The 15623-nt window shown below is 39.1% G+C and overlaps 1 protein-coding gene across 1 annotated transcript in view; it reads right to left on the bottom strand.

Annotated features, from left to right (window-relative positions):
• Positions 1–15623, bottom strand: part of COL6A5 (collagen type VI alpha 5 chain) — a 93672-nt gene that overhangs the window by 14231 nt on the left and 63818 nt on the right. The window contains exons 35-36 of the mRNA XM_032594669.1: positions 14324–14414; positions 11919–12127 (exon numbers count right to left, since the gene is read on the bottom strand). Of these exons, the coding sequence (XP_032450560.1) occupies positions 11919–12127; positions 14324–14414 (300 nt within the window). The remainder of the gene's footprint in view (positions 1–11918; positions 12128–14323; positions 14415–15623) is intronic.

The following is a 15623-nucleotide window of genomic DNA, read 5'->3' as shown; positions in this document are numbered from 1 at the left end:
ATAAATTGTAAGGTTTACAATGTGGTATTTTAATAACACTATACCTTGTGTAATGATTACAACAATCAAGTTAATATTATTGGATTTGATTTACTTAAAATTTTGTTTTGAATTTTACATCTATGTTTATGAGGAATATTGGCATTTACTTTCATTTTCACATAATGCCTTTGTCTGGTTTTGCTATCATGGTAATCTGGCCTCAAAGAATGAGCTGGAAAAGAATTTCTCCCTCTTTAATTTTCTGTAAGAGTTTGTGTAGAATTAGTATTATTTCTTCCTTAAACGTTTTGTTGAATTTACCAGTGAAGTTATTTTGGCTTCCATATGGGAAATTTTGAACTACAAATCAATTGCTTTAATAGGTTTAGGGCTACTTAGATTACTTCTTGAATGAGCTCTGGTAATTTGTGAAAATTGCAAGAAATCAATCTATTTCACCTAAGCTACTTTAGAGGCAAAATATTCTTTATCATATTCTCTGACTATCCTTTTAATATGTGTGGACTATGTTTACTCTCTCATTCCTGATTTAATAGTGTCTTTTCTTTTTTCCTGGTGAGTTTATCATTTTCTTAAAAAATTTTTAATGTTTGTTTATTTTTGAGAGAGAAACAGAGCACGAGTGGGGAAGGGCAAAGAGAGAGGGAGACACAGAATCTGAAGCAGGCTCCAGGCTCTGAGCCGTCAGCAAAGCTGACAGTCACCCAATTTTATTGACGTTCTCAAAGAAACACCTTTTTGGTTTTACTGATTTTCTCTTTTCTATTTCATTGAGTTCCACTTTAATTTTATTACTTCCTTTCTTCTTCTGCTTACCCTGGGTTCTTTCTTTGCTGATTTCTTGAGGTGAAATTTGAAGTCATTGTTCTGAAAACTTTCTTCTTTACCAATGTAAGTATTTAATGCTATAGATGATCTTGTAAGTATTGTGTTAGTGGAATCTCACAAATTCTGGTATATTGTGATTTTATTTTCACTCATTTCGAAATACTTTCTAATTTCCTTTCTGATTTCTTCTTTGATCATGGATTATTTAGAAGTGGTTCATTTAGTTTCCAAACACTTGAGGATTTTTTGAAGATCTTTCTGCCACTGATTTTTAATTTAATTCTGTTTTGGCCAGAGAATATATTTGGCATGACTTCAATCTCTTAAACTTTTGAGAATTGCTTTATGGCCCACAATACGGACTATCTTGGTGAGTGTTTCATGTGTATTGAAAAGAATGTGAATTTTGTTGTTGTGTGGAGTATTCTATTAATATCCATTAGGTGAGGTTAGTTACTAAGGTTGCTCAAGACCACTGTATCCCTGATGATTTTCTACCAATTATTGAGAGAGGGTATTGAAACTCTGATGTTCTTTTCACTTTCAAAAAATCTTTTCTCTCCCTTAGTTTTATTTTGGATAATTTCTATTGCCATGTCTTTAAGTTTACTGATATTTTCTTTTACCAAATCTGATTTGCTATTAATCCCGTCCAGTGTATTGCTTATCCTAGACATTGCAACTTTTTATCTCTACATATTCTATTTGAATCTTTTTCTTATATCTTGCACATCTCTGCTTAACTTTTTCACATATGGAATACAGTTATAATAACTATTTTGATATCTTTGCTAATTCTAATATCTGTGTCAGTTCCACTTCGTTTTAAGAGTGATTATGTTCTTGATTATGGTCATGCCTTTCATGCTTCTTTTTGTGCCAGATATTGTGAAATGCTCCTTTTTTTGATATGGAATACTTTTGTTTTCCTATAAATATTCATGTTACATGAAAACGGTTTGATCCTTTTGGGTTGTGCTATTATGATTTAGGTGGCAAATCTAGAGCAGTGCTTAATTTAAAGCTAATTATTCCCCACTACTGAGACAAGACCTTCCTGAGTTTTCTCCCCTAATACTCTATGAATTATGAGTTTTTCTAGGCTTGCTGGCAGGAAAAAGCATTGTTCCTGGCCCTCTGTGAACAACTGGCACTATTCTGTAATCTTTTCTGGTGGTTCTTCCCCCAGGCTTAGGGCATTTCTTCATATGCATGTATCGTCACCATTCTGCTGAATAATTAAGGGGACCCTCTGCAGATCTCTGGAGTTCTCTCTCTTTGAAGCTCTCTCCTCTCTGGTATTCTGTCCTGGGAACTCTTACCATCTTGGTCTCCCTGGGTTCTCAGCTCTGCCTCCTCATCTCTAGGAGTGCATTGGGCTCCACTTGAATTCCTCCTTTCTGCACCATGGCAGTAAGCTGGAGCATAGGGTTTACCTCATTTGTTTCTGCCTCTCAGGGATCAATCTTTCAGTTCCTGATGTCTAGTGTCCTGAAAACTATTGGTGTGTGTGTGTGTGTGTGTGTGTGTGTAGAGATATAAATATAAATATAAATATATATATATATATATATATATATATATATATAAAATAGATAAGAACTGGCCATTTTGTTTGAGATGTTCCTATGTTCTCTTCCTTTTCACAAAAGGACTAAGGATTCATCATTTATACACCAGATTCTTCCTTTATCAATACACTTGTAGTAACTGAATAGGATTTTGTATTTCACAAGTATGCATAAAACTTGTGGGCCTCCCATTCCCCACCAGGAACCTAGTTTTAAATTCTTCTTAGAATTTTTTTATCAAGATAAATGTCTCTAATGAAACTATTAAAGTGCAGACAAAAGCATTTATTTTATATTCTTCCTCGCTGTGATTGCTGTGCAACACACTTTAGCCCTAAAACATCACCACCAAAAACACTTCTAGAGTTCTTGGCTATAGTGTATTAGCAACTGTGAAGGTCAGTTAAATAGTCATTTCTGTCATGTTGAAGTTTACCATCCTGGAGTTAACTAACCACCACCTGCTCTGTCATCAGTATCTCTGTTTTCCAACTAAAGCATTCTGGCTTCCTTATAAAGGTCAATCAACACACTTTATCAAAGCACGAGGAAAAGTATTTCACAAATGTTTTGACAGAGGAAGAGGGCTGATTTATGTTAGTGAAATATTTTTTCACACGTGCTCATATCAAAAAGATTACCGTTTTTTCCAATTTTCTCTTTATAGCTGAACAAAATCTCAATCCTTTTCCAAAGTACCCAGCAGCATTAATTTCTAGTGGGGTGTATTTTTGCCTACAAAATCGATAAAAATAGGCTGTCTTTCTAAAAATTTTTTTTATGTTTATTCATTTTTGAAAGACAGAGGGAGACAGAACACAAGCAGAGATGGGGTGGAGAGAGAAGGGGACACAGAATCAGAAGCAGGCTCCAGGCTCTGAGCTGTCAGCACAGAGCCTGACGCAGAATTCGAGCTCACGAACCGTGAGATCATGACCTGAGCCGAAGTCTGACGCTCAACTGACTGAGCCACCCAGGCGCCCCTAGGCTCTCTTTCTATTTACAGGAATAGCATGAAACTCAACAAGCTAAAAGTGGATGCTTACGGTTAAAAAACTCTAAATTTGTCGAACATAAAGAATGATTTTTCTACTTTGAGTCTAAATTTATTTTACTTAGGGAGAGTGAGCCTTCAAAAATATTTTCCCTCAAGAAAACCTGGCAGGAGTGTGGATACAATATACCCAGAGCTCATGGCAATGCTGTGTATTTTCTGGAAATGTCAAGAAGCCAAATTCCCATCTTCAAGTCTATGGAAGAATTTCCTCAGAATGGCAGAAGAGGAAGGGCTGGCTCACTTTATTGTGGAGGAGGCTTGGAAGGAATGAAGGATCCAGTTAGGTTTCCAGGGAAGTGCCCCCAGAGATTAGCCTAACTCTGGCCAACATGTAAGCCATAACACCATATGTGCTCCAGTAACTTTAGGGAGAAGTGGGGGTGGAAAGGGAACTCAGAGAGAAGGGAGAATCTTCAGGACCTGCGCCATTTGGAATGGGATTAAGTATGCTGTGAAGTAGCTATACTGCTTTTCGTGGCCTTCGTGAGAAACCTCAGGATATGCATGAGTTATCCAGTGATCTGTCCCTCTGTCCAGGGGACAAAATGAGCCATATGTTCTCCACAGGCAAGCCACATGTACAACTGAGACTACCTTATGTGCATATTTCTGTCCACATGAGCTGTGGCTGAGAGGTTCAAGTTAACCTTGTTTTGTCAGACTTAGCAATGTGTTCTTTGCTGCTTTCCCACCCTCTGAGTATTTAATTGAGCGTTCAGTTCACTTTAGGTCTTGTGCTCAGCTCTACGCATGCCTTCTCTCATTTAACCTTCCACAAGGCACGATGAGGGTGGAATTATCATTATTCCCTTTCTGCAGATGAGCAAGTGGAGGCTTGGAATGAGTAAATGACTTGGCCAAGAAATGACAGCCTCTAAGGGGAAGAGGCAGGATTTGAGCCCCACACATGTAACTCCTTCAGAACTGGTCATCATACATAAGAACACTGCAGACACATTAAGGGACACATGAACCACCTCGCCAAAGGCCCTGGGACCTGATCTGAAGAAAGGTTCTCGGTCAACTGCTATTCCTTCTGACTGAAGCCACTAGAGAAAGTTTTCTTCCAAAAGTAGGCAACCAGATGAATTAAATAAAATTTGCAATTTTGTCTTCTCTAGGCATCGTACGACAGTGGTTATGAGCAGAACCTTTGCGGTTTGTTTGAGTCCTGTCTCTGCCATTTGTTACCTCTGTGACCCTCCGTATCTCAGTTTCATTACTTAAAAACAGTAATAATAAACCATAACCTTATAAGGTTTTTTAGAGAATTAGATAAAGCTTGTACTGTGCCTAACATAACCCGAATACTCCACAAATACAATTTTTAGAGAGAAATAAACAAATGGAAAAGTCCCAGACATCTGAAAATCCTTCCCATGTTACTATATTTCACAAATCAGAATTTCCATAAGAAAACATGCATAGTCAACTGGTGTTAGTGGAACACAGCTTGCACATGCATACATGTGTGTGCTCTCAGAAATGAGAACACAACACATTCTGTTGTGTTTATGAATGCTTAACTATGGAGGAGTTGGCAATAATTTATGTACCTTTCCATTTAAAAATGCCACCCCTTGGGGTGCCTGGGTGGCTCAGTCAGTTAAGCATCCAACTTCGGCTCGGGTCATGATCTCATGGTTCGTGTGTTCGAGTCCCATGTCGGGCTCTGTGCTGACAGCTCGGAGCCTGGAGCCTGCTTCGAATTCTGTGTCTTCCTCTCTCTCCAACCCTCCCCTGCTCACACTCTGTCTCTCCCTCTCAAAAATAAATAAGCATTAAAAAAAATTTAAAAAAACAGGTGCCACCCCTGGCCTGTCCTCCCTCCTGTCTGCTGAGGTCACTGGCCAAGCTCTAAGCTGGGGAAGCAAGGGAGGGAGGCTCAAGAGTATGTGTGACTATGTGTCATGATTTTACACCAAAGAAAAAACCAGACACATTAAAAATTCTCTTGTTTTGTTGTATGAGGTCCTCTCTTCCCCGTCTGCCTGATAAGTAGAAGGGATGGTCTTAAAATAGATTTCATCCTTTGCCCCCCAAAGACTTAGAATAAATACCTTTCTTGGTGTAGACTCTTCTAGGTGGCACTTAGTCTGAAAGACTCACTCTTGCTGTCTGCTTCATGCTCTGAAACAATAGTCTGCAGAAGGTACCAGCATACTGAGAAAAAGTGATGCATGCCTTAGGAATTATTTAGACCCAAACCACCCAGATCTGGCATTTTAGTCTTCATGGTGTTATTCTGCGCTCTGGCCTCTGAATGAGTTTATAAATAGTTTATGAAATCAAGTTATTCTGGCCTGAGTGCCTCTGGATGAGTTTATAAGTAGGAATTTTTTTAAATAAAATTAAATTTTTAAAATAAAATGGCACTACCAAAATGATTTAGAAATAAGTCTCCCAAATGATGACGTGATTGAACTTCTTCTCAAATTTGGCAACTGGATATATTTCTTTTTTTTTTTATTTAAAAAAAATTTTTTTTAATGTTTTATTTATTTTTGAGACACAGAGAGATAGAGCATGAACGGGGGAGGTTCAGAGAGAGAGGGAGACACAGAATCTGAAGCAGGCTCCAGGCTCTGAGCTGTCAGCACAGAGACCGACGCGGGGCTTGAACTCACGGACCGTGAGATCATGACCTGAGCCGAAGTCGGGCACTTAACCGACTGAGCCACCCAGGTGCCCCTGGGTATATTTCTTCATCTGTAAATGCAGACAATGCCATCAGCAAGCAACAGGGAACACACCGATAAAAGTAAGTGGGCATGGGTTTGAATCCTGGCCCTACCACTTAAAGCTCTGTGGCTTGGCTTGAAGTTCTTAACTTTTGCGTGTTAAATATCCTCATCTGTAAAGCACACAATGTAATAATAATAAAAACGATAGGCTTTTTGGTACAGATTAAGTGAAATCATGTATGTAATGTGCTTAGCACTGTGCCTGGCACACAATTGCGCTAAGTAAGCAGTAGCTTCTGTGGTTATGGTTATTCCTCACGCATTATTCAATCGTCAAGTGAGATAGTGCCCACAGTGCTTTGAGAATCGTACTGCATGGAATAACCAAAGCATTCCATTTGCACTTTTAATCAAACTGAATACTTTCTGACCACAAGTATCCTTGAAGACGGGGCCTCTGAGTCCTTAAAACAAAACAAAACAAAAGCTCTCTAACCCCCCCAAAGAGACTAGCCCAGGGCTTAACTCAGAACAGGAGCCAAATACATGTTTGCTACATGAAAGGCCATCTGGGTAATCATATAAGCACAAACGCTTAGTGCTTTCATATAGTTAAGCCCTCAGCGGGGGCTGTCACTATCACCTCCACCCCCATCACCTCCCCACCAACACCAGTATCACCGTCCTGATCATCACCACCCAAGTCTCATACCCTCACCTCCCTCTCTGCCATCAACAATGCCACTGTCGCCAACATCTCTACTACACACCTCCACCCCCACCAGCAGCAACAGCTAACACCTTCACCGCCACTGCCTTCACCTCCACCGCCACCACCTCTATGGTGGAGATGCCAACACCATCTCTACCACCACCACTGTCACTGTGACCCAATTACTACTTCAAGCCCCCACGTTTTATTCCTTAAGAAAGAGGCCACATAAAAAAAATGTCAGTCGTGCTCTAGAGCATTACTTTATCACTTGCGGTAAATAATTGCTTGAGACATACAGAAGCAACCATCATGTGCATCCGAATTCAAAAAGTTCACACACCTTGAACCATCAGTTCACATTAGGTTTGCCCACATGCAAAACCTTCAAGGAAGACAACCAAAACTGGTCGTCTTAATGTCTTAAGCGGATCAGGAAACTCAGTTGATTCCCCCAAAGAACGTCAAGATGGGTGAGATTTCCTAAGGAGTTCATGGAACATTAAAATTCAGGGGCTCCTGGGTGGCTCAGTTGGTTAAGTGTCGTATTCTCGATTTCAGCCCAGGTCATGATCTCACGGTTCATGGGATTGAGCCTTTATCGGGCTCCACGCTGACAGTGCAGAGCCTGCTTGGGATGCTCTCTCTCTCCCTCTCTCTCTCTCTGCCCCTCTCCTCATTCGCACATGCTCTCTCCCACTCTCTCTCAAACAAACATTTAAAAAAATAAAATAAAATTCAGGTATGACCACAATTTTATTACTGACCTCCTTTTTAGAATGTATACTGATATGAAAGTAGGACACTCCACTGGTGTTCCATGGGGGACTCAGAAGCCAATTCTGCTGCATTTAATTCCAGCACAGATTTAAATTTAGCAGAAGTCAAGATAGCATATTCAAGTTCAGTACATGACAGCAAAAATTAGAAGGTAAGTGTTCAACAAGAGATAAATAAATTCACTCATTGAAAGCAACATTATGAGGAGACAGAAAAATCAGTATGAAGCCTGCAACAATATGTAAAACATATGACATATTACATGGAAAACAGAATATCCAATTGAATGAAACTATGTAAACCTATATGCTATGGAAAAACCAAAGAATATATTCTACACTACAAATAGCTGCTTACTAAATTATTTGAGGTTCTCAGCATTCAAATTTTGTACTTTTATAATTTTTAAAAAATCAGCAGAATTTTGAGAGTCTAAGGGTGTAGGGATTGTGAGTCCCTATTTTGAATCTTCCTGAATGACGTTGGGGGCACGAAGTTTCTTCTAAAACAGGGTTTCTCCCACTATTGACAGTTTGACTGGATAATTCTTTGTTGGGAGGGGGAATTCTGGGCATTGTAGGATGTTTAGCAACATCCATGGCCTCTACCCATTAGATGTTAGTAGCACCCTCCAGTTGTGACAACAAAAATCATCTTCAGACATTGCAGTAAGTCTCCTGGGGCAGGTAGAGTGCAATTGCCCTTAGGTGAATTTGCAAGAGGTCATCACTAAATACCTTTTCAGCTCTAATACCCTGTGACTGAGTCGAAGTCAAAAGACATATTGGCTTAAAAAAAAAAAAAAAAAAGCTGATTTGTAGATTGGAAACAGATTAAAGTTAGAAAAATAAAAAATGTAAAACAAAGACTGCAAATTCCCTTAAGCACGATACCAGATTAGCTGAAAGGGAGAAGTGTTGCTTCTCATCACCAGATGAAATTCATTGAAAAGAACATCAGTTGAAGTTATCCTATGGCCTGAGACCCCTTAAAGCTATGAGCGAACCCTAGGCTGAATTTGGGTTAATATTTGTCCTTTAATCTTGAAAGTAGACTGACTGTATCTTAAACATTGGTCAACATAGCATACTTGATGAAAGTGCTATGCTTACCAGTGGGTCAACACTTGCAAGATGCTTAGAATTAAACCACCCATTTTTCATTACATAATTCCAAAGAACTCATGTATTTCATTGGCACATAATTAGGAAGGACTGAATTTTCCAAAGAATTTTTATATGGCAGATGTTGTGGTCAAAATGCATGATATTATCTCTACATTATCTCTATATATACAGATCTTAAAAAGTGTTTTTGTTAGATGTTAGATGGAGGGAGGGATGACTGTTCAGTGGTCTTAGATGAATAAAATAAAACCATAACGCAGTTCACCTGGAATCCTTCGGAAACGGGACACCCACTTCTGTTCTGTGATACTAGACATTCGATTGCTTTCGGCTCCATTGAGAACGTAAAGCAAATCCGGGACCCAAAGTGGTAGGGTAAGCAGTAGTTCTGAAGACAACCTGTGTAAGAGTCTCCTGTGCTGCTGGTGAAAACTCAGATTGCTGAACCCCAGCCCCAGAGTTTCTGACTTAGTGGGTCTGGCATGAATGCTGAGAAGCTGCATTTCTAACGAGTTTCCAGGGGCTGCTCATGCTGCTGGTTTAGGGACCACCCTTTGAGAATCCCTGGGATAGTGGATCTCAAACTTGAGGACATACCAAAATCATCAGTGGTTTTAAAGCCCGTAGCCTTTCTTCGCCACTCAAACCCCTAAATATAAAGCAGTCGTTCTGAGGAGGGTTTAGCAATCTGTGCTTAGGAAGGACTTACAGGTGATTCTGATACGGACTGTTCTTTAGCTGCTGATAAGGACTGGAGAGGGCCAGGAAAGGTGATGGAATTGAAGGCAAACTTGGAAATCAGAGCAGGTGGTAAGAAGCAAAGGGATGGGCACAGGTAGAGAGATAGTGATTATGCTTCCTGTGAAAGATACACAACTCACTGCCAGTGCACGGGACTCTGGAAACTATACATTTCTTAAACAGTTCAGATTCCCACTTTCCCCCCAAGACTCTCAGTTCAAGAGCAGGAAAAGCAGCCATCAGCATCACATTACAAATGAGTAATAAGCACAGCATATGGAGGTGCTTATGCAAGTTATCAACCTTTCCTTTGTGCCATACATCTGAAACTAATCAAAGCTCATCTCTTAGCAACTGAATACAATATCTGAACCACAATGTACTTTCCGAGGACAGCACATTATATACAAAGTTCTCAGCAGGTTTTCGCAACTGGCTAAAGATGATGAAAGAAAGAGAAGGAGGGAAGGAGGGAGGGAGGAAGAAAGGAAGGAAAGAGAAGGAAGGAAAGGGAAAAAAAGAAAGGGAAGGAAGGAAGGAATGAAGGAAGGGAGGGAGGAAGGAAAAAAAAGAAAATAGCACAAAGTCCCTAGACAACAATCATGATCTGAAACTCAAGACTTATTTTAAAGGTTAAAATATATATATTATCTTTAGGTCTGACACTCACACCGTTTGCAGGCACCACAACATGACAATATCCTCCACAGAACTCCCAATACACTTCAACCCATTCCAGGAGAAATGAAGTGGGGAGGGGCAACTAACAGTCTACATTTTTTCCTAGTAGAGCCATGTACAATTGTTTGTTCAGCCAAAATGGACCTTCCGCTGGCTACAAGTATCTCAGTTCTCCAACATCTGGAAAACCAAATGAAAAGTCTTTCTAATATTACTGAACAATGGTTGTTAAAAATGGCAACAGGCGCGCCTGGGTGACTTAGTCGGTTAGGTGTCCGACTTTGGCTCAGGTCATGATCTCACAGTTCATGGGTTCAAGCCCCGCTTCAGACTCTGTGCTGATAGCTAGGGCCTGGAGCGCTTTAGATTTGTTCTCTTTCTTTCTCTCTCTCTCTCTCTCTCTCTCTCTCTCTCTCTCTCTCTCTCTGCCCCTCCCCTGCTCATACTCTGTCTCTCTCTTTCTCAAAAATAAATAAATAAACATTTTAAAAAATGGCAACAAGGATGAGTTTCTTTTTCTTTTTTTCTTAAATATGCAGTCATATCTGTCTTTTCCTGAAAAGATTCACATTTCTGAGTTCTTAGACTTTAGAATGCTTACCTCTAATGAAACAATCACAATTGACAGTTTGGTATTCTAACCCTGTCAAACAACTTATTTTTTTTTCTTCTTCTTCTTTTTAAACCAAACCATCATAAATTCCTATACCATATCATTGAAATGAACACCCAAAATTAGCTATATCCATTAAAAAGAAGTATTCTATTCTCTTGCTTGAGCTATGTCTATAGGATAATAAAAATTGTTTAAAAATAGATACAATTGAATGTCATGATGCCACAGCATTACACACATTTGGTTTTACTGCATTACCTCTTTTTTTAAGCCTTATGTTTCAACTAATGACTGACCTTTTTATTCTTAATTCTAGCTTCAAAAGGGAAAGTTCAGTTGCTTTTGCGATAAATTCAAATATTTATATTTCATAAGGAGGGGGACAATTTATCCAAGGAAATCACTGAGAATGAGTATGATAAGTGGCACGAAATTGGCCCCTTTTTCTATTAAACTTGTGCAGTCTAACAACATACATGATACTTAGGACATAATGCTTGAAATGCGAGCATTCTGGCCAAAGGAGCATTTTGGAAGCCCGTAGGTGCACAGCTGAAATGGTTGAAGTCTGTTTAGAACGTCACCCTTTTCAGTGAAAACACAGACAAAAGTCCTCTGTGTCTGATTGGTTTGAAACTATTAAACCTGCCGGAAGATACGGTTTCTTGCTTTGCCATTCAGAGTAGGCCGCGGGGACGTCTGTGCTCTGTCATTTCCAAGTACCTCCAACATAACATACCTTCTCATGCAATTGCAATGTCTGAGGCCCTGGCCCGGCCAACTTTTAAAGTGATTTCAATCCTTCCTTTGCTCCAATGTTCTCTGTATTTTTTCCTTCTACTACATCACACTAACCTGTTAAGCTGTGGAGGCTAGAGAAATCTCAAGTTAGGTGAGAATATCAGGGACATTTCTTAGAGCTTGTATCAGTGATCTCCTCAGTGGTGCCTGTTGCCGTCTAAATCTTTATTTTCAATAAAAGCCGTTGCAGCTACTACGTTGAACTCGAGAAAAGCTGCTTTAGATAACACGATTCATTTTACTTGATTCTCTGCTAGTGTTAAAAGATGAGGACCCCGTCATTTAAAAATGTCAATCATCACTTTTCATTTCCTTACCAGAAGTGAAACTTGCAATTTCTTCAGAATCCTGACCTTTTTCATACTTAATCGTTAATTCTTGTGGCATCAGCATGTGGCTTGGGATGTAAACCAAGTGGTCACTTCCACTGTCCTCCAACACAAAGGATGAGTCTTTCCCAGCACTTAATTCCTGGCCAGGGAAGCTGTTCTCTCCCGAAGAAACCTCATGTGGCTCAGGAGTAAATCTAGCAGATAAAATGGAAAGCTTTAGGTGAATCTCCACAGCTTTGGGAATGCAAATAAGATTTCCTAACAATGTGATATATTACTTAATCATTTCTTAAAAGAAATACAGATTAGATAAAAATCTAAATGCATTTCAATACAATTATTAAGATTTTCTTATTTTTAAAAAGTATAAACTGATAAATAAAAATTCCCATTTATCCTTCCTTCTCCCCCATCTGCTTATTGCCTAATGACCATTACTTGGGAATAAACCAAGTCTGATTGGTGACAGAGTATTAGATAAATGTCAAGAACCTCTATCATAGGTTATTTGGAACCACCATATAATCCCTCATATTGATATCAATCCCCATAGAAAATACAGAAAACAGTAATTTACCAAAACTGTTCTGAGAAGAATAAGACTGTACAAAACTTACCTCATTGACATCATAGCTCTTAAAATGGAATTACATTTATGGTCTTAGGAGTTTAAGAATTCTTTATAACTTGGTGACACTGTGTTTTTGTTTAGATGATGACAGAAAACACATTCAATACAAGTTGATTTTTACTTTTATTCTATTTAGGCACCTTTATGCAATTTCAATGTCCATGTTCACATCTGTGTTTGCTACAAATATTCAGCACCCAGGAGTATTATTGCCTTAACTGTTGAGAGTTAATGAGGAAAGGGAAAAAAGTCAGATACGACACATGAATAATACGTTCAGCCCAAGTGAAAGCCAAATGATATCATGACACACAATATGCATAATTCTGCAACAGTACCAGGTAAGGACAAGGGGTGAGGAATTAAGACATCACGCAACAGAGTAGACAAGCTGAAAGCAGACATACCTCTGCAATATGCATCATATTTTACATTCGTTTATCAATATGTGCTGTATTTTTTTTAGTTTTCAGGAATTTTATTTTGGCAAAGCAGAATCATCCGTTACCTTAAATTAGTGTTTTAAATTTGTGTTTTGCTGGGTTTGCTTGGATGTGATGCACATTTTTTTTAGTCTGATAGTGGCACAAGAACTGTAAACATAGCATTTAGGTTTACATGTTCGAGTAACATTATAATATTTTGTCGGCAGTTCCGTAAGAATGGATTTGCCTTTAAGTGAACTCATGACTTATCCAATGTAGGGAAATACTGCTTCACGTGACATCAGTGCCATATTAGTCTTCATGTGTTGGCTGCTGGACATTTTCTTGCTAAACTACCAAGTAAATGCAATCTGACATTATAGGAATACATACTTGCATGAGTTCTGAGAATGCTTCGTCTCGCTGTTTTGCTTCTGGATGTGTGTAAGAGACCTTATCTGTTCTGAGAAGCTCTTTGCTTAATTGCAATCTGAGAGGAAGGAGTAATTATGGGCTTAAATCTAGGCTTTTGCAAGGCTGCAGTCAGGGATCCGAGCTTGGGGAAATAAAGAGAGAAGTACAGAGAAACCAAAAGGGCTACTCATTCTGTTTGAGCTTCAAGATTCATTCTAATTTTTCACAGTGTTATTTAGGATACGACTTTAAGAAAAAATACTTACACGTGCAATTACGGTGTGGGGTCTTTTATGCTATCTTTTGGGGTATGAAACAATGAATTATATGCAACCCCAGACTTGGGTGAGACATGACATTGGGATATACTCTAATAAGCGCCTCCACAGCAGTGTAAGAAGGTACAAGAAAGTAAGGACTTTGAAAGTAAAAATGGGCTTCAAAGAGGAGACAGCTTCAATCAGGGCCACGGTTGATGGGTAAGATCTCACTGGTAGCAACAGAGTTCCAGGCGGTGTGACCAGAAACCCAGGAGGGTGAAGCAACGGTTCACACAAGGCAAACAAGACTCCAATGTGGCCAGAACTTAGTGCTGACGGTGTGGAGAGAGGAGAAGGGAGGCCAAGGTGGTTGAGCCGAAACTGTGGGTTCTATTCTGGGGAACATTTCAATGTGGGAATTTCTCAGGAAACCATGAATTGAAAGACAAATTTGTAACAAAGCCCATGAGGATGTTATAGACACATCAATCCGGAAAGCACAGTTGCCGCGTAACAAGTGCTACAGAAAATGGAATACATGAAAAGCCTTTACTTCAGAGACCTTATTAGCCTCCTCAACCTAATAACCCGCCGTCAGCCAGTTGTATACCCATGAGTCAATTAACAGTCCCTTGTACATATAAGAGCTTTCTAACTCACAGGAAATCGCTGTATTGATTATCCTCTCCTTCTGAACCGATGAGTCTACAGGCATTCTCAAGCATTGGTGGTGGGTACTGGTTGAATCCCCCTATTGAGAGAGCAAAGTTATAGTTAGATTTTGAAATCAGAAATTAGGTTTGCTAAGGAACAAGAATCCCAACAGGAATTGGCTTGATGCAATAAATGTCACTAAAATATTTCAGCAAAACTTGGCTGGGGTGCACACAGAAAATAGTAGCAACTAGAAATAGCATTCAAAATTTGATTTCAGAGGGCTTTGCAGCCAAAGAATCACTAGGCTCATGGAAACAAACCTCCTTGAATTGTTCATTTAAGGGTTAATTGTGAGGCAGAGATACATGATTTCCACATGCTCAGGCTAACAGAATCTAAGGGAAATTTTATTCTGACGGGCGTTTCCACTCAGATTTATGCTAATAGATCAAACATAGAAAAGGTAGCATTTTATTACATGATGCTATTTCTGTGCTTCTGCGCCCATTAACGTGGATTTCCTAGGAGGAAAATAACCAAAGAAAAGATTTTAGCTTACTGATGTAAATAGCATGCCCCGTTATCACCTCGCCATTGCTTTTCTATAAGCTATGGAATATTAAGAAGCGTATCAATTTTTCCCTTCATTCAGGAAAATATTTTTTAAAGGAGGCTTTTGGCCACTGAATGAGCCACAATTCCATGAAAATATTTCAGAATGTTTGTGGTTTCATAACAATTGTACTTCTTTAGTTCTTAGAGGAAAATTTTTTCCCCTTTCTCTGAAATGACACTATGTCGTCTAATCAATTGCATTTGACAGCTGCTATTAGTGAGGCAGGAACTGTGATACAGGTGGTATTTCCCGTGCGTGTGGGAACAGCAAACGTGTCAGCACCAAAGCTTGTAGAATAAGGGTCAGTAGTTTAGAAAAAATTCCCAGAAGTATGAGTAGAGGAGTCTTTTAACTCCTACAAACCAAGTGGTTATAGGACGAATTGGATACATTTAGCAACACTGTGAAGGCGGAAATCAAAAATAAGCTAGCGCTAATAACTGCAACCTGAGGCATCCACCAAGTCCAGCTTTAATTATTCTATAGTCTTTTAAAAGTGCTGTGTCATCATCAATCTTGATGACATAAAGAACAATATTGCATGGAACAAGACAATCAATTCACAAGGTATCAGTGAATCTGAGTCAAGAAATAGCTCACAGGAATCCAATTTTGAATATAAAGACATTTTAGGAATGCCTCCACCAGTCTATTTCATACATATTCCCTTTTGATGCATGCACAAGA

This window comes from Lynx canadensis, chromosome C2 (genome assembly GCF_007474595.2).
Source record: "Lynx canadensis isolate LIC74 chromosome C2, mLynCan4.pri.v2, whole genome shotgun sequence".
In the NCBI taxonomy this organism is placed as follows: Eukaryota; Metazoa; Chordata; class Mammalia; order Carnivora; family Felidae; genus Lynx; species Lynx canadensis.
The sequence above is the reverse complement of the archived record's forward strand: the minus strand, read 5'-3'. Positions and strand labels throughout refer to the sequence as shown.